The sequence below is a fragment of the Mustelus asterias genome, chromosome 3 (genome assembly GCF_964213995.1).
Source record: "Mustelus asterias chromosome 3, sMusAst1.hap1.1, whole genome shotgun sequence".
NCBI classification, from domain to species: domain Eukaryota; kingdom Metazoa; phylum Chordata; class Chondrichthyes; order Carcharhiniformes; family Triakidae; genus Mustelus; species Mustelus asterias.
In genome coordinates this window covers 67,324,528-67,350,780 of record NC_135803.1, presented here as the reverse complement: position 1 = coordinate 67,350,780, position 26,253 = coordinate 67,324,528, and the positions used below count along the sequence as shown (strand labels likewise).

General features: G+C 43.7%; 1 protein-coding gene across 1 annotated transcript in view; it reads left to right on the top strand.

The window, feature by feature from the left end:
* The first annotated feature begins 3,524 nt into the window (after positions 1–3,524).
* The window catches only part of LOC144491376 (heparan-sulfate 6-O-sulfotransferase 1-like), a 270,151-nt gene continuing 247,422 nt past the window's right edge, over positions 3,525–26,253 (top strand). Inside the window, exon 1 of the mRNA XM_078209103.1 lies at positions 3,525–4,545. Within this exon, the coding sequence (XP_078065229.1) occupies positions 4,025–4,545 (521 nt within the window). The 5' untranslated portion in view covers positions 3,525–4,024. The remainder of the gene's footprint in view (positions 4,546–26,253) is intronic.

The following is a 26,253-nucleotide window of genomic DNA, read 5'->3' as shown; positions in this document are numbered from 1 at the left end:
AAAGGCTTACATTTATTCAATGCCTTTCATGACCTTAGGATGTTCCAAAGCACTTTAGGGCCAATTAAGTGCTTGTTGAATGATAAGTCACTGTTGTAATTCAGGACATAGCTGGGCTTTACTGGCCAGGGAGGCCCTAGATTTGATCCCTCATTTATACTGAGCTCACATGTGAGTCAGACAGCTCTCTGCTTCTGATCACGAATGAGAAACATTACAATGTTCTCTGTGGTAGAATAGATGATACTGTCTCGATCTACACTTAAAGAGTGTTCAATTGTACAAAGTGCTGGAGCTCTGCTGGTACTGACAGAGCTGGACCTTGGCAAGGACGCAATGTATTCAGGATCATTGTGCTGACACACAAAAGCAACATTTGCATACAAGTCAAATAATAGTTTCTGAAAATATCCTTCCACAGCGATACCCTTGCTTGGTGTTCTTGGAAATAGTGTAAATGGAAGCAAACTGGTAAACATGATAAAAAAGACAGAAGCAAGGGCTATGCTGCAAAGATCTGGATATTCCTGAATACCACTGCAAAATGTAACATAAAAGGAGGATTCTGTCAAACCTCCTGTGCCAGTGTAGTAAGTCGAGCCGATAGTTCTCCGCACATGAAATCAATGCCAATGGGATGTTGGATCAAACTAGCATTTGAAGATAATATGTTGCAGTGAGGGAAAAAGAGAGAGAAGTGTCTGTATACAACTCCCAGCAGCTGACCGGAGGGTGAGATGGATAGATGGCAGGCAACAAGTTTCCACACCATCCCCAGTACAGTGGTGACTGAAGAGGATGGTCAGGGAATCCATTTCAAAATGTTACCAGGGGCAATCCTAGTAAAAATAAATAATGGTTACATCAGAAATACTTTGTATTTCTGCTTTCTTCATTTACAAAGATATATCTCTTGCATGTGCATGAGAGTGGCAATAACACGATTGCTATGGACTTAAATGGGAAAATTCTGTATGGAGTCTATTACTATAACAGACGGAAGACATAAAGATGTTTTCACTTTCAAAAGTTATGAACTTGCCTGAATCCCATGGTTACGTTGCAGAATTTCCACTGAGACTATGTGGCTTTCACTTGCATTTGGAATTATATGTATTCGATGGGCGGGCTGGACAGATCAGTCGAAATTCTCTTGTACATCATTTTTCATCTAAAAGAAAGGCTTGCATTTACACAACACCTTTCACAAACTGAAGACACTCCTCAGGTGTTTTGCAGACAGTGCAGTACTTTATTTTATTCCTAAGCAAAATGTAAAACCAGATTAAAACTGCATGGCAACTCCTAGAAAGTAATTTGCAAATTCATCCTCTGAGATTATCATCCATTCACTGTCGGAAATCCCTGTATTATTACATCATCCATATTGGTGCTCCTCCAACACGGGCCTGCTGTGCATTCCAAGTTCTTGCCACATTGCCGCCCGATGACTTGAGCTGCTGAACCTCATGTGCTAGAATGCCTATCGTAAACCTGCCCCACCTTTCTATCTGCTCCTTTAAGGAACTCCTTAAAACTGACCTATGTCTGAATCCCACATTATGTGCTTGGCGACAAATTTTGTTTGCTAACCCTGAAGGACAAAAGGGCAGGATTTTCTGGACCCCTAAGGAGTGCATTCGGATGGTGAAGGTGGTTTGTCATTGGCTGCTGGTGGGATTTTCCAGTCCCGCTGATGTCTATGCCGTTTTGTGTCCCTTGCCCGTTCCACCACCTGGAAATATGCTGCGGGGTGGGGGTCACCTTCCATGGGACTGGAAGATCTCACTGGCAGGATGGGCTGGAAAATTCCCACCCGAAGTGTCTTTTTATATATTAAAAAAAACAGATGCTGACTAGCCTGCTGTACATACAAAATATTTTCTATTTTGTTTTTTATTTCAAATTTACAATATTTCCATTTGGGCTTGTTTTAACAGCATTGGAACATGTTTGATGTTAAACGGGCTCATTCTGGATAAAAAGTCATCTCAACCTGAAATGTTAACTCGGAATCCCAGCCGCGAATTACAGCCGTGAACTTGGTTTCTCTTCACAGATGCTGCCTGACCTGCTGCTGAGCATTTTCCATTCTGTTACAGGCTTTGTTTGGGGGTGATTTCTGTCCTGAACTTGTTGGAATTTTTAAAAAATTCTATTTTTTCCAAAAGCAGATAGTGACATGCTAACATCAATCTACAAATTCAAATGATCTGTGCGCGTGTGTGTGTGAGAGAGAGAGAGTGCAATTTGATGAACTGAGTTAAATTAAAAGGGAATAAAAACAGAAAATGCTGGGAATACTCAGCAGGTCTGGCAGTGTCTGTGGAGAGAGAAGCAGAGTTGACGGGCGGAATTTTACAGCCGCCCTCGCTGCCAGGATTTTCCAGTCCAGCCGGAGTCAATGGAATTTTCAACATCTCGCAGCATTTTTATGTAAAATTCCGTTCAAGGTAAAATAATGAGGGGCATAGATCAGCTATATAGTCAATATCTTTTCCCAAAGGTAGGGGAGTCTAAAACTAGAGGGCATAGGTTTAAAGTGAGAGGGGAGAGATACAAAAGGGTTCAGAGGGTCACTTTTTTCACACAGAGGGTGGTGAGTATCTGGAACAAGCTGTCAGAAGTAGTAGTAGAGATGGGTATAGAGGGATACGTGCCAAACGCGGGCAACTGGGACTAGCTTAGGAGTTTAAAAAGGGGCAGCATGGACAAGTTGGCCCGAAGGGCCTGTTTCCATGCTGTAAACTTCTATGCTGTAAGCGTCCATGACTCTATAACTTTAGGTGATTCCTCTTTTGGAACTCAGGTGAAAGGGAAAAACTGAAATCCCTCGGGAGGGGAGAAGAGAACTCCTTATAGGTGTGCAGAAATCTCTGGAACGGAAGTGGTACTGCACAGTGGTTAGCACTACTGCCTCACAGCGGCAGGGACCCGGGTTCGATTCCCAGCCTGGGTGACTGCGAATCTGCACGTTCACCCCGTTTCTGCTGCGTGGGTTTCTTCCGGGTGCTCCGGTTTCCTCCCACAAGTCCGAAAGACGTGCTGGTTAGGTGCATTGGCCATGCTAAAAATCCTCCCTCGGCGTACCCGAACAGGCGCCAGCGTGTGGCGATTTGCACGGTAACTTACTTCATTGCAGTGCTAACGTGAGCCTACCTGTGACACTAACAAATAAACTTTAAAACTGGCAGTAAATGAAAACACTGAAAAAATATACTGCGGGGGGGGGGGGGGGGGGTGCTGGAAATAAACACAGGCAATACAAAGGGTTTGCAACAAGGGAAAAAAAGCCTCAGCAGCCACTGGCGGAGAGGTAAACGGGTTTGGAGATGGATCTGAAAGACGAGCAGAGACTGGGGCTGCTGCTGGGAGAGCGAGTGTGCGGTCGAGCCCGGCAACCTAAGTGTTTGGTCCCTGCCTATCGCTTCCACCCCCCCAGCTCTCTTGTTCCTCTTTCCCTATCAGGTTGGAGCTGTATATGTGAATGTGTGTGATCGCTGTGCATGCTGGGCTCAGATTGCAGACACAGAGAGGATGGTGATGGTGCTGGTATAGTGGGCTTTCAGCCTCTCTCTCTCCCTGTGTGTGTGTGTGTGTGTTGAGGGGGGTGAGGATGGATGCTGCCTGTCTGGCCACAGTGTGTGTGTGTTGTCACTGAGCCGGCTCGCCCGCAGCTCCAGCGCAGGCGAAGCCTCCCCCCCCCCCCCCCACCCCCCCCTTCCCTCCCTCCCTCTCCCTTTCCATTTCAGATCAGTTTCACTCTGGTTACTTTCAGCTACGTTGTAACCAACGCATCACAGCCCTGGCCACGCCGGCGGAGGGCTGCTTAATTCTCTTTCTCCTGTACTCCCCTCCGCCTAAGAGGAAGAGGAAAAAATAAACAGGAGGAGGTGGGGGTGGAGAGGAGAGGGGGGGCAAAGCACATCTGCTCTGCTCGGGGAGGGGGGTGGTGGGGGGGGGAAAGAAGAAGAAGCATTTGTTCCAAAGCCTTCTGTGCATCTCCTGAGTGAGATGGTAACCCATGAAACTCACTGGAAGGAACATGGTTGAAAGGACCAACAAATTCATCCTGATTATTGCTGGCTCCGCAATTTTCATGATCATCATTTTCCAGTACGTCTGTCCAGGGACCAACTGCAGGATCGCGGGACCCCGAGGTTTCCAACAGGAGGAGGCGGTGGACATCTTCCCTACCCCCGACCCCCACTACGTGAAGAAATACTACTTCCCGGTGCTGGACCTGGAGAGGACGGTGGATTTTGACATCAAGGGCGAAGACGTGATCGTCTTCCTGCACATCCAGAAGACCGGGGGCACCACCTTCGGCCGCCACCTGGTGCAGAACGTCAAGCTGGAGCTGCCCTGCGACTGCAAGCCCGGCCAGAAGAAGTGCACTTGCTACCGGCCCAACCGCCGGGAGACCTGGCTCTTCTCCCGCTTCTCCACCGGCTGGAGCTGCGGCTTACACGCCGACTGGACCGAGCTCACCAACTGCGTGCCCGGAGTGCTCAACAAGAGGGAGAACAAGAGCAGAACTTCCAGGTGAGCCACAAACACATGGGATTTTTTTTGGGGGGGGTGTCCACAAACACAACAGGACACATATACTTTGATTTGATTTATTATTATGACATGGATTAGTATCCAGTGAAAAGTATACACAACACATAAATACACACACACATATCTACACACGCATAAATACACATACACACACAAAGTGTACTTGTTGAAACTGCACTGAGATTTTTACATTTATCTATGAATGAATTCTCCCTCCAGTTCCTTTCTTACTCCAGAATGCTTCCCTTCAAACTTTTGAGGAGGTCCATTCACCGTCTGACTCTCCGCCTATTGTGTGCATGTGTAGATTAAGTTTGATTCCACCCCAGCCTTGGGGTGTAAGGGAGACACAGGCCTCCACATTAAAGCCAAACATTTTCCCCTTGTTCTAAATACATTTGTGCAGAGACCCATGCGGTTCAGGGCCAGTTGAATTTGAGAGGAAATGATGTGATATTTGTCCCCAGCTAGTGCTCCAGCTGTTGCTGGGACATGTCAGATCTCCAGTTCAGCTCGGAAAATGTGCTAGTTGTTGATCACAATTCCCAGATCTAAATCCAGAGATCCTTGCCCTTCGCTGAAAGGATTTGTAAAAGTGTCTCCCTATTCTGCTGGCACTGACAGGGAGTGGTGTTTGTTTTTTAAAAAAAGTATCTTTTTACAAGACAATATGATTGGATAATTTCTTTAGTAGGTGTCTATTTAATATGGAAATGTAATGGCAGTGTGGCATTGTCTCCTTGTTGGCTGTCTCGCGAACCAGTTTAACAGTTTAATGACTAAGGGTGAATGCTGCCGCATCAATGGTTGTGTTGCCAGGTCGTTTGTGTGCAAAATTTGCGCCCATAGCAATAACACGGATGCCCCACTGAGGAAGGCGTTGCTGTCGTTTCCTGATTCTCTGTCTTGGACGTGCCAGTGATGCATCTTACCAAAGGGACAAGTATGTTGAAGACGTTACATTGGGGGAAACAATGTTTCCTTAATGTATCCTTCTTGTCCCGTTACTGAGCTCCCTGTGGCTGTCACCACATCAGCAGCGATGCTGATAACAGTGGTTAAGGCAGAGCCACTGCCTTTGTCGTTCCAGAGACCTATCTCAAGAGGATGGTTTACCCACCCCACCCTGGTTGCATAGAAATGCAGCACATTAACTGGAAGCATTAACCGCTGCCATCTGTAACACAAAGCATATTTAGGTTATTGACTGATAAATGTTCAGCCCTTTTGCCACCACTACACAGCTTGGCCCTCCTGCGTCCCCCAAAAGCTCCGCTAACCTCCCGTACGGGCATGGCCGACCTGTTAAGGAGAATTCCAAGGTATTGACGAAGGTCAGTTGCCAGCAAGTCTGCTTCAACACTCAAGTGCGCCTAGGAATACATTATGCAGTGTGGACGGGTGGGTTCCAACTCACCGGGAGCCCCCAGGGCAGTCAAAAGCTTTGTTTCTGCAATGTCAAGCAGGAATAATAAACCTCACTTGTCTGTGTCTGAATTATCTGTTTGTTCCACTTATCCTCAACCCATTCCTCCTTTTGTCATGGTTTAAGATACTCCCAAGCAGAGGAAAGACAAATCGTATGCTGATGTCCTTAATTCACATGTGTCTATGTACCACCAGCTTGTGACAATGGGCTTTACATATTCCTGTATTCAGCCAATTTCTATCTTGGAATTTCTCAGTGTACTTCATGAAAGCATGGCCTTCGCGTTGCATTTTCTGTAGTGCCGGAGATTTGTTTTCAAGTTCCACCAGTGGCGATGTGTTTCATTCTCTCTGCCTCATTAGAAATCAGTGATAATTTTTGTTGCAGTTTGTGTATTTCCTGTTATTCAAAAAAGAACTGTGACATTCTCCGCCATAGGAAGAGTTATAAACAGCTCCTTCCCAGACGGAAGAAGCTTTAGCCCTCCTCCTCCTCCTCCTTTCCCCAGCCAGCTGCAAACCTACCAGTTTCACATCTTTTACAGCTAAAGACGCTGTCATCTCCTTACTGCCACCTCAGTTGAGATTAGCCGATCTCAGACAGAGACAAGACAGAACCAGGGATTTTTCTAATCTCTCCTGGATTTATTCCATTCAAAGGACAACATGCTCACTAGCAAAAACCATTACAGGAGCTCTCTTTTTTTAGACAGAGTTATTTGTCAAATCTATTAGACTCATGTTTTATTGTTGTGACTTTTTCTTAATGGAAAAGGGAGGCTCGTGGAATGGAGGCAAGTGGAAATGACGCTATACGTTTACCCGGCAAGGCCTCCATTTGAAAATCCTCATGCTGGTTTTCAGATGTTACCTCGCTCCCAACCTCGCTAACCTTCTCCAACGCAATGACACTCCAAGATCCCTTTGCTTGTCTAATTCTGGCTTGAACATCCCAAGTTTTCATCACTACACCATTCAGGCCTAGGCCGTAGACTCTGGAATTCCCTCGCAAACATCTCTCCACCTCTCTCTCCTTCCCCCTTGAAGATGTCCTTTCAAATGGGCTTTTTGACTAAGCTTTTGATCACCCACCTGAATGTCTTAAGTGGTTTGCTGTCAAATTTTCCTGACATCACCCTGCAGAGCAGGTCGGGGCATTTTCCTATGTTAAGAGTGCTGCATAATGCAAGTTGTCATTGTTCGAGTGAACAGGATGTGCCAAACCATTTTATTTGAAAAGAAGCCCACAAGGATTGTAATATTTCTAATAGCCAGTTGTTGAAGAAAAAAGCCAGAGCTAGTCTTTACTTAGAATAGATTTAATCACAGAGTGCAACATTTCAGGTATATAGCTGCTGATTCCACTCTATTCCTGTGTCAGCAAGTGTCTCATTATATATTCTCAGGTAACCATCCAATATTGCCCTCCACCCTGTATGTACTTACCTTCCACTGATACAACTATCAGTGAATGGTCAGGGTTTCAACTTCGGTGAGAGTGGGGTCCAGCTTTGGCTGAAATAAAGCCAGGGCAAGAGGTCACATGGAGATGGCAACAATGGGAGTGTAGCTGAGGAGTTTTGAAGGCCTGTGACAGATGGGAACAAGATTACAGATGGTGGATTGAGCGTAGGACCTGGCCTAAGGAGGGGGGAACCTGACAGCTGGCCTTCATCCAAAGCAACAGGGATCAAGCAAAAATAGAATGATTGCTTGTGTGACTTCATTTTTCATGTTGCTCTGGAGAGAAAAGAGGGAGGACTACAGAGCAGAGCAAATGGTATTTCCAAACCCAATGAAGAGAGTTATAAATAGAAATAAATCTCGTGAGGCCTGCAAAGTCTGATGGTTTCTAGAGTTCTAAATTATATTTATAACGCTTTTTCAGGCATCAAAACAGGAATTTTAACCTAACTCACCAAGCAGGGAACTCATGTGATCGTGTGGAACATCAGTGGGTTTCCTCCGGGTGCTCCGGTTTCCTCCCACAGTCTGAAATACATTCTGGTCAGGTGCATTGGCCATGCTAAGTTCTCTCTCTGTGTACCCAAACAGGTGCCAGAGTGTGGCGACTAGGGGATTTTCACAGTAACTTCATTGCAGTGTTAATGTAAGCCTACTTGTAACATGAATAAATAAACTTAAAACAGTGTTACACACTGCTCAATATGCTATCCATCCACTTCAGTAGAGTGTATAATCCAGCACAAATTAAGTGCAAATCCATTATTGTACCAAGTCTCATTATCTTGCCCGTGGATGTGTTTTGTTAAAATTGCCCAACTCTCTGTCCCCTCCCCTGTCTCATAGCATGAGATCCTCTCACACTGAGTTCCTTTGGAGTACAATGACTGGAATATCCATGGCTTTGGAGTGAGTATTGGTATCTTAAGAAAAACTATTAGGAGTGCCTTTTATAATATGGCAGTTGACTGGGGAATATCAATTTAAAGACTAAAAGCCAGTAACCTTGAATGGCGCACAGACCCACGACTGCAAATTTGCTAATGGCTGGTAAATATTGGTCCATTACCTTCAGGATTTAGCTGGTTAAATGGATGTTTTATTTAAAAGCAACGGAGTCCCCAAGTAAATAGATTTATCTTTTGAGACTGCCAGTTGGAAAATAGATTACATGCAGTAAGTTTGTGATAACATAATTTAAATGCAGTCCACTAATCAGCTTATGGGCAGACCCACTCAGAAATCTGACCAACTGCATCAAGGTTTTTTGCATTGAGGAAAAAGATCTGCTTGCAATTGGCCAGAGATTATTGGAAAGAAATAACTATAAAACCTATTTTGTACAGCCACCTCCTTCCAACACCACCTCTCCACCACCCCCCCAACACCACCTCTCCCCTACACACCCCCTCCCCCACCACCAAACTCTGTCCCTTTCACAATGAATTAGTTAATTTGCAACCCTTGCCTGAACATCTTTGGGATGACAGAAAGGCAGAAAGCATAACTGATCAAATAACTATAATCTTGATCCTCTGAATGGGATCATCAGCAAGGTTCGAACAAGATGTGGATTGCAGAATAGTCACATTTGGAAGGGGTGCATCAGCGCACAATATTTAGAATAAAGGTTGAGCTTTTACTTCTGCATTTCGGGGTATTCAGTTTCAATTTAAATTTTGAATAAAATGAACCCCACCCCATTCCTTACTGTTCTCAGGAAAGTGGAATTCTCCCCAGTATCTTGGTGAATGTTTTCCCCCATCCACCTACATTCAGGTCACTACGTTTTGTTATTTATGGGATCTTGCCTTGCTCAAATAAACTGCTGCATTTCGAACCTTGCAACAATGACTACAAAAAAGATGTACTTCATTGATTGTATTAATAAAAAAACTTTGGGATATCTCTGAGGCCACGAAAGGTGTAATATCAATAAAAATGTGTTCTTCCTCCACTCAGTTGGAGTGTTTAAGATGATTTTTATTGATGGTAATGTTTTATTTTCATAATTTGTCTGAGGAACAATTATGAAACTAGTATGTCGTAAGACCCATGAGCAAAAGTTGGTCCAGACTTGATGGGCCAAATGGCCTCTTCTGAACTGTAGGGATTCAATGATTCTAAAACCACTGATTTTGGTTTACATTTTTAAAAAATGAGTAGAATTTTGAAATATCCCAAAGAATTGATTCAGAAAAAAGAAAACCCAGAAACTCATGAAATGGAATTTGGGATTGTTAGTCCCATAGCCACTTCATACATCATGAGTGAGGCCACTGATTTTCCATTTTAAATGCAAATACTAAGATTAGACTGTGTGATCTCAGAATGCTGGTTAAAATCCGTGGAATGTATCGATAGAATACAGAACACCACGGAGATTCAGTCACAGTAAGCCAATGCCCCTGATTACAATGTAGTGTTACCCAATGATCAAATGACATCTTAGCGCAATACTGTGAGTCAAAGTGGCTGGGCCTAAAGGCCATTTGACCTTTAACGTTTCCCCAGTTCATTTCGATTCATTTGTGCAATGACCTGAAATAGCAGTTCAGGGGTTTGTTAACAAGACCCAGCTTAATAAGCATTGTCCCATAAATAATATAATGCATTCTCGTGTGACACCTCTTGGGTTGCCAAAAAAAATTATTTTACGTTGTGCATTGCTTTGTGGTAATAAACTTGAGGCAAGTGGTTATTGTAGCATCAGTAGCCATTGTAATACTTGTTTTCACCTTATGGATAGTGGATTCAAACATTGTCCTTGGTCACTTGTCTTCCTCCTCTCGTACTCTGAGACCCTGCACAATTTCAATGGGGCTTAAAACTGTCATTGCCTCCAACTTTATTGGTGGACCAATGTAATTGAAATTTCACACACCAGAAGATGATTTCAAAAGCCTTGTATTTGTCCAGTGCCTTTCATGACTGTTGAACTTCCCAAAGTGTTTTACAGCTAGTGAGACACTTCTGAAAAATAGCCGTTGTTATAGTGTAGGAAATACGGCAGCCAATTCGAGCACAGTACCTCCACCAAATAATACTCTAATAATATATTTTGTTAGCGATTTTGGCTGAAGAACAAATGTTGGCCAAGCCCCTGCGGAAAACTCCCCCAGTCATCTTTCAGTAATGTTACGAGATTATTTTTATATCCGCCTGTGAGGGTAACTTCAGTCTCGGTTTAACATCTCAACGGAAAAGCATCACCTTTGAAAGTGATGGTTAACCCAGTGAAACAATTAGATGATCCTCCAATAGGATTTTAAGAATAACATGTTGCTCACCAGAATGTTGATTGCAATCTTGCTGTAGTCCAGTGAGTTGTCTGATGTCGCATTAAAAATCTTGAACCAAGTAATGATTAGAATTGAGGAACTGGCTTTTTGTGCTGAGTTAGTCTCTTTCGTTGACCCCTGGAGCCATTGCATGTACATTTTGTTGCAAAGGTGGTACTTTGCTGTGGGGATTGGAATTGGAGTATCTGTATTTTGGTGACGTCATAAAACTGGGAGAGTGATGCTGTGATTTATAATCAATTTCCCAAAGTTGTATAAATGTAGTTTCCATTCAGATGGGAATAATGACTTCATTGTACTCTTTCTTAGTCGTGTGATATTTACTCCAAGTTGCAGCATTAGAATATGTTTTTGTGATGCAGACCATAAACTGCATTGCTTCCTCGCTGCACTGAGCAGTTAAGATCAGCAGGTCCTGGCATTTCAACCTGTTAATTAAAAATCTGTTGTGTTAGCTGGATTCAATTGTGACATGCTGTTCATCAACTACCCAAACCTTGCATGCAGGATTGACAAGTAGACGGAGGCCCACCAGAGGAACTGTTTTTGAACTCCTTCCCAATTTTTCATTCCCAATAATCTGTTTGCTATGATTTGCGCATTTCCTATTTTTATTCCAATACCATTTCATGGCTGTGAGCATCCTTTCAGAGGAGTGCGATATTGTTGATTTCTTTTTTTTTATCATGGTATGTTGGCTTGAGCTTTGAGGGTAAAAAGCTCTCCAGTATGATAGATTCTGCAGCTTTAATCGCCGGCTGTGTCTGCAGAGAGCAATTTGAGCTGTCGAAACAATTGTGGGTGCGGGTCTGTCACTGATGGAGGTAGAGAAGGGAGCAATTTGAGGTGATGAATTAAAGCTGCTTCTACATCCTGTGAGGCCCATGCTAATGCCACTCATTCCCAGAAGTGCGGATCTTGAGACATGACGTGTGCTAAGTACCGTGTGCTTGGAAAGAACATTGGACTTCTGGTCCCCAAAGCTCTCCATCACTGGGGTTTCCCCCAGTCTCATGTCTGAATCCGTTCTAGATTAATTGCTCGAGATTGATTTACTGTGCACTCCATTATCGTCGCATCATGTGACCTCTAGAATGGTAGCAGGCAAAATAGATAGACCGTGGTTATTTTTTATTGTAGCAATTCCTGTGTCTTGATTGCTGGCTGCAAGTCAAATGCAGAACTCACCAAGAGGGACTGCTGGGGAGAACTGTTTTAACCGGGTCTCTCAGGTTGCCAGTCCAGGATGTTTTACATTTGGCTCATGAAACTTGTGCTTTTGGGAACCACAGGAACAAGATTGGATCTCACAGAAATGTAAGTACAACTTCTGAGTATTGCACATTAAGAGCGATACTGGCATCTATACAGTGCCTCACTGTGCCAAGACATTTCAAATCACTTCACGGATAAATTACTCATTTTAATGGAGAGCAGTATTGTTCTGTAAGCAATAAATGTCTTGGGACAGGTGCATTTTCTTTTCCCATAATACAGTGGGATCAGTAAGTTTCAGAACACAGCTGCCATGCTGGACAAGATATCCTCCAGAGCAGGTTGGTTCTGACTTGGCACCACACTAACATCTACCGACAATTCTGCAGCTGGCAAAGGATTTAAAGGAGAAGTTGGACGATAGCTTATTGTGGGGTAATCTGGCAGGATGTTAAACTTAAAGCACGTGAGCATTTAAATTTGAACCACTGCCATTCATAATTAAGAAAATCAGTGATGTCTCTACTACTGCTGAGATCAGGCCAGCACAGGATCATCCAGACTTGTGGGCCACTTTCATGTATACAAATAGGCCTTGTTGACCACATATGTGGCACACAGCAAGATTTCACAAACCAGAAGGAGAAAATGATCGAGTTAATCCAATGAAATCTGGGACACCAAGAGAATTCCCTCTGATTTCACCCAAGAATGGCAAACAATCTTTAACATCCACCTAGACAGGTAGACAGATGAATATCACTGGTAGTAATGCAGTATATTTCCTCAGGACTGTACCTAAGTGTTGGCCCAGGTTATGTCATGTCTTAGAGTGTGGCTTGAACTCTCAACCTTTTGACTGAGAGTACCAAAGAATTAAAGTGAAACTTTTAGCTATCAATTAACTAATAGCGGTAAGAGCAGCCCTCTTCAGGCAGTCAGGCGGGACCAATTCAGCAATGAGAAGTTTAAGTGCAGGTTGAACAGAATTGCCTGGGCCTCTGTCACATGGTTGCCACCGCTCGCAAACTACTTATGACTCATGAGCTGTAGTTCAGATGCCCTCGTTAGAACAAGACAGCCAAAAAACAAAGATTGAGAAAAACTTCACTGAATCTGCATCTGAAGGTCAGATTCCTGTTGGGCTCCCCATGTGGGTACAGGACCTGGTGGTGTGACTGAAGGTTGCGGGGTGCTTTGCTGTTTGCTTCAGTGACAGATTGCTTGCCGCTGAGGCTGTCGACATGTGTGCTTCCAGGACCGGGGAAGAGCCATAATAATTTACAAGCACCTTCTAAGCTGAATGAATTGTGGCTGTTCTCAGCAAGGGTTGGAATCCATGGTTTATTAGCTGTGATGATGTGGAGATGCCGGCGAAAGCTTGTGTGGCTTTTGCTACCAAATAAACCTGTTGGACTTTAACCTGGTGTTGTTAAACTTCTTACTGTTATTAGCTGTGGCCAGACTTTTTTTCCCCCATGTACTCCCTTTGTCTCTTGGACATATATATGTGCCCTGCATCCCTGTCTTCACCTCACAAAACTTGGACCCAGCAGAGTGGATTCTACTGACTGGGCCTTTATAAAATTTCACATTCTGCTTGGCTTGTTCTATATATTTTCCCGTTCATTCAACTTTTCAAATATTTATTTTCTAAAAGCTTCCATCGCTATGTTTACCAAGACATTCAGCAGGTTTGTCTTTTATTATATAAATAAATACAATTTATTTGTCCGTGTATTTCTGTGGTATAATGTGTGCTCTGCTGAGTGGGGCCAAAGCATGTGCTAAACAGCAGTAGCAGTCACTTCAGGATGACTGACCTATTTTTATGGGGATTGTACAGTGTACTCCTGTTAAAATGTATGGCTGTCTATCCACATTTTGTGGACACTTCTCACAAGTAGCCACTTGATGAGGTGATGTAGTGTATTCTGTAATACCTGAAGCAGCTTGGGAATAAATGGTGCTTTGTATCAACAACAACAAGTTAGGCTGCCTTTTGCAGCGAGTTGGCCATTACCTCATTCTGCTCCCCAGGGCTGAGGACCACTTCACTGTCGCCGTGTTGCAATCTGCCTGAAGAAAGATTGTTTAAATGCGGATATATTTGCTGTGATAATCACCCAATGTTTACTGTTCTGGGTAGCACAGAGGCCTGGAGCAATAGGGCATAACATTTTTAACAAAAAAAGGCCTGGGGAACACGTGTATGTTCTAATGAACTTTGAGCTGTATCATTTATACTGGACAGACTCCATAAAACAATTCTCTATGTTGCAACAGTGACAACACTTCACATGTACTTCATTATCCTGCAAAGTGCTTTGGGACAGCCTAAGGTTATGAAAGGGGCTGCCTGAATGCACACTGTTTCCTTGAACTCATTTCTGCATTTGCTGTAAAGAGAAATACTTCAGCATATCCACCACTCCACAATTAAACTCTCCTTTGAAGGGAGATCAGTATTGGCTTTTGAAATCCTTCTGACAGCAGCTTGATATATCCTGAGCTGGGCACTGAGATCTGTAGCAGTGTCTTTGTCAAAAAGTACTTGGTAAAGATTCTTTCCATTTGCTGGTAAACATGCGAAGAAGCGACGCAAACCACATTCCCATGTGGTGCCCTTAATTGGATGGAAAATGTTGCAGATCGACTTCTGGCTTTTCTCTCTCCCCCTCGCACCGAACCCTTTCCGGGAAGATGATGTCTTTTGAAACCATTGGTTGCTTTCACGACTCTTGTACAGAGATACATCACCCAACCCCGCTACTGCCCTTGGCCACTTGAGAATATGTATCAACCGGGGCTCATTCCATAGCACTCTTGCCTCTGCACCCGATGGTTGCAGGTTCAAGTCCCATTCCAGCACTAGAGAGCACAAAAATCAAAGCTGACACTCTGCTGCAGTACTGAGAGAATGCTACACTGTCAGACGTGGCATCTTGCAGATGAGGCTCTGTCTTCTCTCGCATGTGGAAATAGAGTTCATGGCACTATTGTGAAGAAAAAGCAGGGGAGTGATCCCTGGTGTCCTGCCCGATATATTTTCCTCAATCAACGTCACAAAAACTTGTTATCTGATGATAATTGCATTGCTGTTTGTGGGATTTTGCTGTGCACAAAATCAGCAGTTATCATTCATACTTTACAACAGTGAGTAGGCTTCAAAAGCACTTGATCAGCTATTAAAACATCTTGAGGTCTTGAAAGGTGCTATATAAATGCAAATCCTTCATTTTGCAGGTTTGATCTCCCATGGAAACTAAAATTAGTCAATAGAAATACTTGTGTGCTTTCTCACCTCAATAATTGTTTTGCCCAGGGCATCCGTACCCCCTTCTCATGTGTAATTGATGTGATTTACTCTACAAGTTACTGCTTGGAAATAGGCTGAGGGTTAGTGAGGGGTGGGAGTGGGGGTGGCAGGGTCCGGGAAGGGTCAGAGAGTAGGAGTGCAGAGGGAGAGTTTGCCCTTGCAATGCTGTGAAGACTGATGGACTGAGATTGCCACAAGTCGGAGCTCGGGGTAAAAATGATGATTGTACGATGCTGACAGAAGGGAGCTGAAGTTGAGCAGCTCTGCGGAATCTGTCTTAACCTAATAAAAATATAGTCCCCTGCCGACTTGAGCTGCAGCTGTCCTTGTTGCCTGGCGACACAACAAAAAAAAGTGTACAGGTTGTGAAGAAAGTGATTTGATTGCGTGGAGAGATCGTGATGAAAATCAGAAATGCAGTAGTTCAGGTTGCGGTCCTTGAACTTCCTGGTTTTCCGAACAGTGCTGATGTATCTGGAAAATCTCAACAATGATTTTTTTTTTTGAAAGTTTCTCCATACTGTCAGTTTAATGTACCTGAAAGACTGGGGGCGAGGGGGACGTTTTAATGTGAAGCTGATGAATGGGTAACTTCAACAAGTTCCTCTTTGTCTGTGAAGTGTTAGATGAGCAAGGCAGCAAGGTCACTAAACTTGAAAACACGAGTTTTATTTCGGATTGAGAAACCAAGGTCAAGGCTTTGCAGGATGTAACCTCAGCTGAAAAAAAAAACAAAGGCAAAACAAAATAATGATTAGGTGGTGCCAATCTTTGCTTTCACAAGCAATGTTGATAGGAAGATGGGATTACTGAGGGAGGTGAGCTATAATTGCCTCCAGAGAATTAATGAGGTTTGAATCGGAGGTTGAGTTCTTGCAGGAACTGTTTGGTTCAACCTCAGAATACTGGTTAATAGGGTCAGATAGAATCAGTGACCAAAGTTACGGCGACCTTTCACAGGATTTGGGTGTGCATGTTTATTATTGTACAAGTCGGCTGCCTAAAATCGCCCAGTCACCACACTCTGGCGCATGTTTGGATACACTGAGGGAGAATTTAGCACGGCCAGTTTACCTAACCAGCACGTCTTTCAGACTGTGGGAGGAAACTGGAGCACCCGGCGGAAACCCATGTGGACACGGGGAGAACATGCAGACTCTACACAGACAGTGACCTAAGCCAGGAATTGAACCCAGGTCCCTGGCGCTGTGAGGCAGCAGTGCTAACCAATAACCACTGTGCTGTGCGTGTGTGTGTGCACGCACGCGTGTCTATGTGCATTATGATGGAGCTGTATAAAATGCTCCTTAGGCCACAGCTAGAGAATTGTGCGCTGTTCTGGTTGCCATATTGAAGGAAGGATATGATTGCACTAGAAGAGGTGCAGATGAGATTCACCAGGATGTTGCTTGGGCTGGAGCATTTCAGGTATGAAGAGAGACTGTTTAGGTTGGGGTTGTTTTCTTAGACCAGCGAAGGCAGAGGGGAGATCTGATTGAGGTATATAAAATTATGAGGGACATAGATGAGTCGATAGGAATTACTTTTTCCCTCAGTAGAGGGGGGCATAGATCAAAGGTATGGGGCAGGAAATTGAGGGGGGGATTTGAGGAAAAACTTTATCGCCCAGAGGGTGGTGGGAATCTGAAACTCACTGCCTGAAAGGGTCGTAGAGGCAGAAGCCCCCACAACGTTTAAGAAGCATTTAGATCAGCACTTGAAACTCCATTGCATGCAAGACTACAGACCAAGTGCTCGAAAATGGGGATAGAATAGATAAGTGCTTGATAGCTGGCGCAGACATGATGGGCTGAAGGGCCTCTTTTTGTGCTGTAAAGCACTGTGACTCCATGACAGATCCTTTAGCCTGACACCAGTCAATGGGGATTGCCTTCTGCTGTTAGTAGTTTAATTCATGGCTAGATGTAGCCGGATGCAGAACTGTGAAATAAAAGTGTGGGAAAATCTCAACAGGTCTGAGGAGAGGCACCTGAGGAGAGGGAAACAGAGTTGATGTTGAGTCCATTGTGACTTCTTCAGTTCTCAGGGAATCAAAGAATATGGAGGGAGAGAGCGAGAAAGAGTGAAGTTGAGGCAGTAAATGAGCCATGATCATGTGGAATGGCAGCGCAGGTTTGAGAGACCTACAAGCTGCGCCTCTTTCTGTTCTTGCCTCTTGCTTACAAATGCTCAGTTTGGGTCCCACAAAGACCACCCGGCTCCAGACCTTATTGCAATCTCATTTCTAGACATGAGGTGATATCAAGGCTGCATTTGACTGAGTGTGGCATCAAGGAGTGCTAATAAAATTGAAATCAGTGGGAATCTGAGAGAAAACTCCACTGGCTGGAGTCACGCTTAGTACAAAATAAGATGGCTATTCAAAGCAGTTAAGTCAGCCCCAGTGCATTGTTGCAGGAGTTCCTCAGAGTCTTGGATCAAACCATCTCCAGCTGCTTGATGAAGTCAGAAGTGGGAACTTTCACTGATATTTCACAGTATTCAGTCCAGCTCCTCAGATAGTGAAACTGTCCATGCCTACATTCAGGAGGCCTGGGCTGACAAGAAGCAAGAAGCATTCATGTCACACAGGTTCCAGGAAATGAGCATCCCCACAAAGGGAGAAGCTAACCTTCAAGTCAAGAGGTGAGTCACTTGCTAGAGAATCCCAGCTTCAATGATGAAACCAGGATTTTGGCGATGGTAATGCCTTTGAACCTCACGGGGTTTCAGCATTGATCAGAAACTTTAACTGGACCAGCCACATTAATTTGACTGTCACAGGAACAGACCTGAAGCTGGGATCCTGTAGCAAGTAACTCACCTCTTGACTCCCCAAGGACTTTGCACCTTCTTTAAGCCAGAATCAGGAATGTAATGAAATGTCTGGATGAATGCAGTTTCAAAAACACTCGAGAAGCTCAATGTCATCGAGGACAAAGTACCTCCTTGATTAGCACTGTGTCCTTTCTCGAGGGCAATTCAGGTTGAGCACAAGTGCTGGTCTTGATAGTGATGCTCACATCCCACAAATGAATAAAAAAGAATCCATCGCTTTAAACATCCACACCCTCACCATCAGCGCACTGTAGCTGCAGTGCATCTTGTAGACAGTGCACACTGCAAGGTGCCAAGTTGTCATTTACAGCACTCTCTAAACACTTTGACCGTTGCCATTTAGAAAGAAAAAAGTTTTCGATACAAAACTGGCTCGGTCAAAGAAGACAGAGGGTAGCAGTGGAAGGGTGTGTTTCTGAATGGAGGGCTGTGACAAGTGGTGTTCCTCAGGGATCAGTGCTGAACCTTTGCTGTTTGTAGTATATATAAATGATTTGGAGGAAAATGTAACTGGATTGATTAGTAAGTTTGCGGACAACACAAAGGTTGGTGGATTTGCGGATAGCGATGAGGACCATCAGAGGATACAGCAGGATATAGATCGGTTGGAGATTTGGGCGGAGAGATGGCAGATGGAGTTTAATCCGGACAAATGTGAGGTAATGCATTTTGGAAGGTCTAATACAGATAGGAAATATACAGTAAATGGCAGAACCCTTAAGAGTATTGATAGGCAAAAGGATCAGGGTGTACAGGTACACAGGTCACTGAAAATGGCTATGCAGGTGGAGAAGGTAGTCAAGAAGGCATACGGCATGCTTGCCTTCAATGGCTGAGGTATTGAGTTTAAAAATTGGCAAGTCATGTTGCAGCTTTATAGAACCTTAGGCCACACTTAGAATATAGTGTTTAATTCTGGTCGCCACACTATCAAAAGGATGTGGAGGCTTTGGAGAGGGTACAGAAAAGATTTACCAGGATGTTGCCTGGTATGGAGAGCATTAGTTATGAGGAGAGGTTGGAGAAACTTGATTTGTTCTCACTGGAGCGACGGAGGTTGAGGGGAGACCTGATAGAAGTCTACAAGATTATGAGAGGCATGGACAGAATGGATAGTCAGAAGGTTTTTCCCAGATTGGAAGAGTCAATTACTAGGGGGCATAGGTTTAAGGTGCGAGGGGCAAAGTTTAAAGGAGATGTACGAGGCAGACCTTTTACACAGAGTAGTGGGTGCCTGGAACTTGTTGCCGGGGGAGGTAGTGGAAGCGGATACGGTAGTGACTTTTAAGGGGCGTCTTGACAAGTACATAAATAGGATGGGAATAGAGGGATATGGTCCCCGGAAGGGTAGGGGGTTTTGGTTAAGTCGGGCAGCATGGTCGGTGCAGGCTTGGAGGGCCGAAGGGCCTGTTCCTGTGCTGTAATTTTCTTTGTTCTTTGAAAAGGGCCGCAAAAGCATGGGAGAATTAGCAGCTGCAAGTACCCTCCAAGTTAAACACCATCCTAACTTGAAAATATATCGCCATTCCTTCACTGTCACTGGATCAAAACCTTTGAACATGCTGTGGGTGGTACTTTCACAGCATAAACTCCAGTGGTTCCAAAAGGCAGCTCACCACTGCATGTTCAAGAGCAATTAGGGATGGGTATTAAATGCTGGCATTGTCAACATTGTCCACATTCCATTAATTAAAACCAAGTTGTCTAAGATCTGTGGGCACCAACCGAAGCCACATTACGACTTGTAATTAGAGCCAAATTAGCACTGAATTGATGACTGGTGGTGTAAGAGGTGGAGATGGCACATTTGCACAATGAGTGGTACACTTGAAATTGAGGTAAAAGACTATGCTGAGTTAGAGTTGAAGAAGGATCACTGTGCCCTTTCCCCATCCTGCGAGGGTGCTTCATGCCAGCGCTGAGTGCCAAAAGAATGGACTGTAAATGTAAAGGATGAAAATACGCAGCTGCACTGTGACAGCATTAGAAATGATAGAAAACCACTAACAATTTTAGATATAAGCCCTTCATTAAAACTGCTATTCCCCTCCAATATGCGCTCCAGTGCATTTTTTTAATTGATTGATTATAGTCACACCACTGTAACAAGAAAGCCCTTTGCCCCTTTCATCTTGTAGAATTGTTGTCTTTATTATATTTCTGGTTTACCTCGAAGGTGACACTTTGGTGAACCCGCTTCACCGGCGATGACAAGGCTGCAATTTCATCCCTTCCAATCGAAGCTTCTTGCCACTGTTTCTACGGTTGTTTTATAGACCAATTTCCTGTGCTGAGATTAAACCACTTATTGATCTTTCCGAGTAAGACAGCACAGATGCATCCTGGCACTTTTTTTTAGAAGTAACTTGATGGTAACAGACAGCCAGAAACAAAAACCTCTTTTTCTGCGACTGGGCACAGTTGTGGTGCACGCGGAGAAATTCCTCCACCCAGTCCTCTTCTCCCCCAACCCATTCACATCTGATTCCTGCATGGCCCAGTAGATTGTTAAGGTGGGTGAACTGTTCCAGTCCACAAAGGTTTTTGTTTAAAGATTTGCTGCCAGTCTGAACGGCTTCCACTGTTCAGAGGCGAATGCGCCAGCAGAGGCAATTTTACTTTGTTGTTGCAGATTTATGGAACTACAATGGTGAGCATTCTGCGGGCTGACAGTAGCACTGCAGGAAACGTATGTTCAGGGGAGACTTCCCTTGTATGAACGGAGAGACAGTATAATAGATGACTGTGCAGCCTTGTTATCTGGTGTGATTCCTATCCTCCTATGGCCCAAGAAGCTGCTGCTTTAGGAGGGGGACATGAGAGGATAGACAATTTATGTTTTTGCATTGTCTGCTCCCTGGTAAGCCAATCTCAGCAAATTGGACAAATTGCGAGATGGTTTTCTTTGATTTGTGCAAAACAAATCTTTCTCTGATCTCCACGCTCTATGATTTGTGGCTGCTTCTAATGTTTTCCAATCCTATTTTACAGTACAAGGGGTACCGAATTAACATCAATAAAGTTAAGTCATTAACCCTGGATCATTGCAGACATGCAAAGTGATCTTCCTGACCTTCCACTGTTGGGGCTGAGCGAGGCCAAAGTTGTAAATAACAAGATAATGTGATTGGGCAACTGTACATAGGGAAAGCCTGAGTTCCACCTTCATGTCAGTCTTTGTTCTGGTTCAACACAAGACCCAAACCCTGTTGGGGCACCCTAATAACAATGCGGATTAAATGAGGCTGTAAAAAAACTGCAAAATTCCAGCTTGGTTTGGCTTTGAATCAGCTGAGTCTCAATTGAGGACTCTGGTAAGGTCACTGCTGTTAGCCTCACTGGCACCAGGTTAGAAACAGAAAGAAATCAACTAACATTTAAGATTAGGGAAGAGTTTATTTTTAAATATTGAAGGATTAACATCCTAGAACGAACCAGCTAAAACATAAACTTTAGTCACGTCTCACTTTCCCCCTGTCAAAAACACCAATTGCGATTTGAGAAGCGCACCTTGATGCCATGTATGTTCAAGGATTGGATGTGATGCCACCTTTGCTGAATAGCAATCCAATCAACCCAAGTACAGGTATGCATATGACCAGTGATCTCTTTAACAAGGTGCTGGGAACAACTGGCAAATGAAATACTAGCATTCGTCATTACCATTAGGATGGTAGGAATAAAATTGGGGATTAAAAGACATTTTTATATGGGGATTTTCATGAGAAAAAATAACAAAACAAACTTTTTATCATTCTTTTTATCTGGACCACATTCACATTGCACATTACAGCTTTAAACAGAGTGAATGAGGATCTGGAGGGCAGACAAAATCAATCAATATAATACAAGTCTTTTATTAGCTACTTACAGCTCCAGGATTGGACTTGTTTTGAAGTGACCAACATACTCAATTGGTGCAAATTTTGGTAGTTTTTACTGTACAGGTAAATTTTCAAGCTCCTATGTTAAATGAGTGTCAAAGATTCAACATTAATTTTCTACATATCATGGACAGTTCATATACACTATTGTTCATTGATCTGACTTCTGATTCAGTGTTAATAAGAGTCTCTGGCTGACACACTGTCCTTTCTATATGTGGCAATCATTTGTATATAAATAAATATAATTTACTGCAACTGCCATTGAGAATGGAATCTTCCACCATGTCTCTCGATCGTACAACTGACCCAAGCTACAGGTTGGAGATTTGGGCTAATGCGATGTAAACGATTGTTACATTTCTTGAGAGGTAGGGCTAGCTGTTACTGGAAATTTATGTTGGATTCCTGGTTTAGTTTTGCTCGCTACACAGACTGAGTGAATGAAATACCCCACATGTCATGCCACACATTCCTAGAATTTTTGGATTTGGTGCAGTACCAACACAGGACCCTGAGAGTTAAACTGTCGAGGAGATGCAGGGATGCAAAAGGGAATTTTATACTTTGGACATTTCCGAGCTTATTTCAGTTTTTAGTGGAGTTAAATTTGTTCACTTTTACTCATTTGTTAACCGGGTATTTCAAAGAGAATTCTCTTCCCAGCAGGACAATTAATTTATTATACTAATAGATGTAACTGTTTGAATCCTGATAAGTTCAATGCCAGCTTTGCTCAATTTGTGATTTTTCTTTCCTCACCTGAAGGTGCCGATTCACGCCGGTATTTTCTGGTACATTGTCCGAGATGCCTTTTTGTGGGAGCTTCGAGGGACATGTTGGAGGGCTCAAAATTGCTCTGGTCATGATCATTGCACTTAGGCTGTGAGTCCACCCATTGGGACCAATTGCTCTGACCTTGCTGGAATGTGTAGGGTCATTGGGAGATCTTGTAACTTTAGTTCCCATGGAGTCCCATGCTACTTCAGATGCATAGTAAGCACTCGGCACCTCTGCACAACCCAATAATTCTGGCATCAGGTGAGGCTTTGTGAGTGGGGGTGGGGGGATTGGGTGGGGGGGGGGGGGAACGTGATGGTGTCAGATCCTTGCTCCTGTCTCCGTCTTGCCCCCAGTCCACTAATAACATACTGAACACACAAGCTTCAGAGGGGAGATGAAAAGCAAATCAGAGAAGCCAAGCGGGAGTATGAAAAGATACTGGTAGCTAACACAGAAGTTTCTCTAGGCTTGCAAATAGTCAAAGGGTGGTAAAAGGATTGAGAAGGGATTGAAAAGGAGATTTTTCCATGGAGGCAGAGGGCATAGTTGAGGTATTAAATTAACACTTGTCTTCACCAAGGAAAAATATGTTACCCAGGCCATGGTGAAAAAGTAGGTTGTTCAGACACTAGGAGGGTTTAAAATTGATGATGAGGAGGCATTGGATAGGTTGTCTGTACTTAAAGTTGATAAGGCACCAGGACCAGATGAGATACATCCAAGGATACTGAAGTGAAAGTGGGGAATTGTAGAGGCACTGGCTATAATTTTCCAGTTTTCCTTAGACACAGTGGTAGTGCCAGAGGACTGGAGAATTGCAAATGTTACATCCTTGTTCAAATAAGGAATAAAGATAAAACCAGCAAGTACATATAGTCAGTTTAATGTCAATGGTGGGAAACATTTTCTAGACGCAATAATCTGGGACACAATTAATGGTTGCGTGGACAATGTGGGTTCTTTAAGGAAAGCCAGCATGGGTATTGTAAGGAAAAGTGTTTGGCTCACTTTTAAAGAGGTAATAGAGGATTGATGAGGGCCATGCTGGTGTACGTGGACTTCAAAAATGGCATTTGATACGGTGCTACACAACAAACTTGTGAGCAAATTTACAACTCATGAAATAAAAGGGATATCAGCAACATGGATGTGAAACTGACTGAGTGAGAGGAAATGGAGAGTTGGGGTTAATTGATGTTTTTTGGTGTGGGGAAGGTTTGTCGTGGAATTCCCCGGGGGACAGTGTTGCAGCCCTTGTTTCTCCTGATATATTTGGTTCGGTATATTAATGATCTAGATCTTGGTGTAGAGGGCACAATTTCAAAATTTGCGGATGATACGAAACTTGGAAGCATTGTGAACTGTGAGGAAGATACAACTTCAAAAGGTGGTGGAAAGGTGCACAAGTGCTGATGACATTCAATGCAGAGAAATATGAAGTGACTGATTTTGATCAGAAGAACATGGAGAGATATTGTAACATGAAGAGCGCAATTCTAAAAGGGGGTGCAGGAACAAAGGGACCTCGGTGTATATACACAAAGTCATTGAAGATGGCAGGACAGGTTGAGGGAGTGGTTAAAGCATACACTATCCTTGGCTTTACTAATAGGGGAGTAGAATACAAGAGGAAGGAGATTATGCTAAACTTGTAAAAGACACTAATTAGACCTTCGCTACAGTATTATATCCAAATCTGTACTCTGCACTTTGAGATAGATGTGAAGGTGTTGGAGAGAATACAGGAAAGATTCATGAAAATGGTTCCAGGGATGAAGAACTTCAGTTATGAAGATAGTGTGGAGAAGTTAAGACTGTTTTCCTTGGAGGAAAGAGGGCTGAGAGGAGATTTGATGGAGGTATTCAAAATCATGAGGGATAGAGTAGATGGAGAGGAACTGTTCCCACTCCTGAAAGGATTGAGAATGAGAGGGCACAAATTTAAACTAGTTGGCCAAAGAAACAAAAGTGATATGGGAAAGCACTTTTTCATGCAGCAAGTGGCAAAGGTTTGGAATGCACTGCCTGAGAGTGTGGAGGAGGCAGGCTCACTTGAACCATTCAAAGGGGAATTTGACTGCTATCTGGAAGGGAAGAATGTGCAGGGTTGTTGGGAGAAAGTGGAGAATGGCACTAAGGAAATTGTGATGTGGAGATGCCGGCGTTGGACTGGGGTAAACACAGTAAGGAGTCTAACAACACCAGGTTAAAGTCCAACAGGTTTATTTGGTAGCAAATGCAACAAGCTTTCGGAGCGCTGCTCCTTCGTCAGGTGAGTGGGAGATAAATTGCTCATTCAGAGAGCCGATGCAGACATAATAGGCTGAATGGCCTCATTCTGCACTGTGACCATTCTGTGATCTGCCCTTGGGGCCCCTTTGTCAAGGGGTTCTATAATAACCCTACAAATAATTTAAAATATATATGTATTCTTGAGGCCTGTCATTTGGTTGGTACACCTCTCCCTTCTCAGGGTACCGTTCTCCAAAAACTTACCTAGTTTCTGGGACTGTGCCATCCATGTAAATGACCTTATTTAGAGAACAAAGAACAAAGAACAGTACAGCACAGGAAACAGGCCCTTCGGCCCTCCAAGCCTGTGCCGCTCATTGGTCCAACTAGACCATTCGTTTGTTGGATAGTTACTCTTCATCTCCCATCCACAAATAAGGCCACAGGAACCTCTGGGGCCCAACAATCCAAGGGCAATCCAGCAACTTTCCAGTAGAAACTGCCCATTAATTTTACTGCCATCACAGCTCTGATCAGTTGACCCTCACAAACCTGGTATATAGTTTGGATGCTCCTCGGAATCTGAAAGCTGGTTTCTGTCCCTTCATATCTGTTGCCTTTCTGGGGTTTGTTAGCGTTGCCCTTTCCAAGTTTGGCAGCTCCTCCAATCCCCTTGTCATGGCAATCACATGATTGTTCCCTGGTCAGGAATTGAGTGATGTGGAATTGAGTGACATTATTGACATCACAGGAGGCACTATCTCAGACAAAACTGATAAATTCACCAGCATTTACACACTCAGTGACTCATGAGCTTTATATTCATCCCCGAGCATCCTTGTTGACTTAAAAGATGCTGCTCTACCTGAGTCCAGATTGCTCATTTCCACATGTACCAGATGGTAGGCCACACGCATCAGCAGAGGTTAAATCTGGGCTGCTAACACGGCTTTGCTGATGAGTTGGATTCTTTGTGGGGTTTCGACTTGAAGGGTTTAAGCTGTTTCTTGTTTGTTAATAATGAGTAGGAGTGATTTACATGGCGGGGTGAGGGTTAGACCTTTGGAAGCCTTCTCCTGCTTGGGGAATAGATGTGAAGATTGATTCGACAAGTTCATGAACTGGGCTCTGATGCAAAAATAATCCAGAGACCGTGGTGCAAAGAGCTTATTGCACTTGTCAGTTCGAAAGTCTTCCTAAAAAGTGACGAGATGCTTTACAA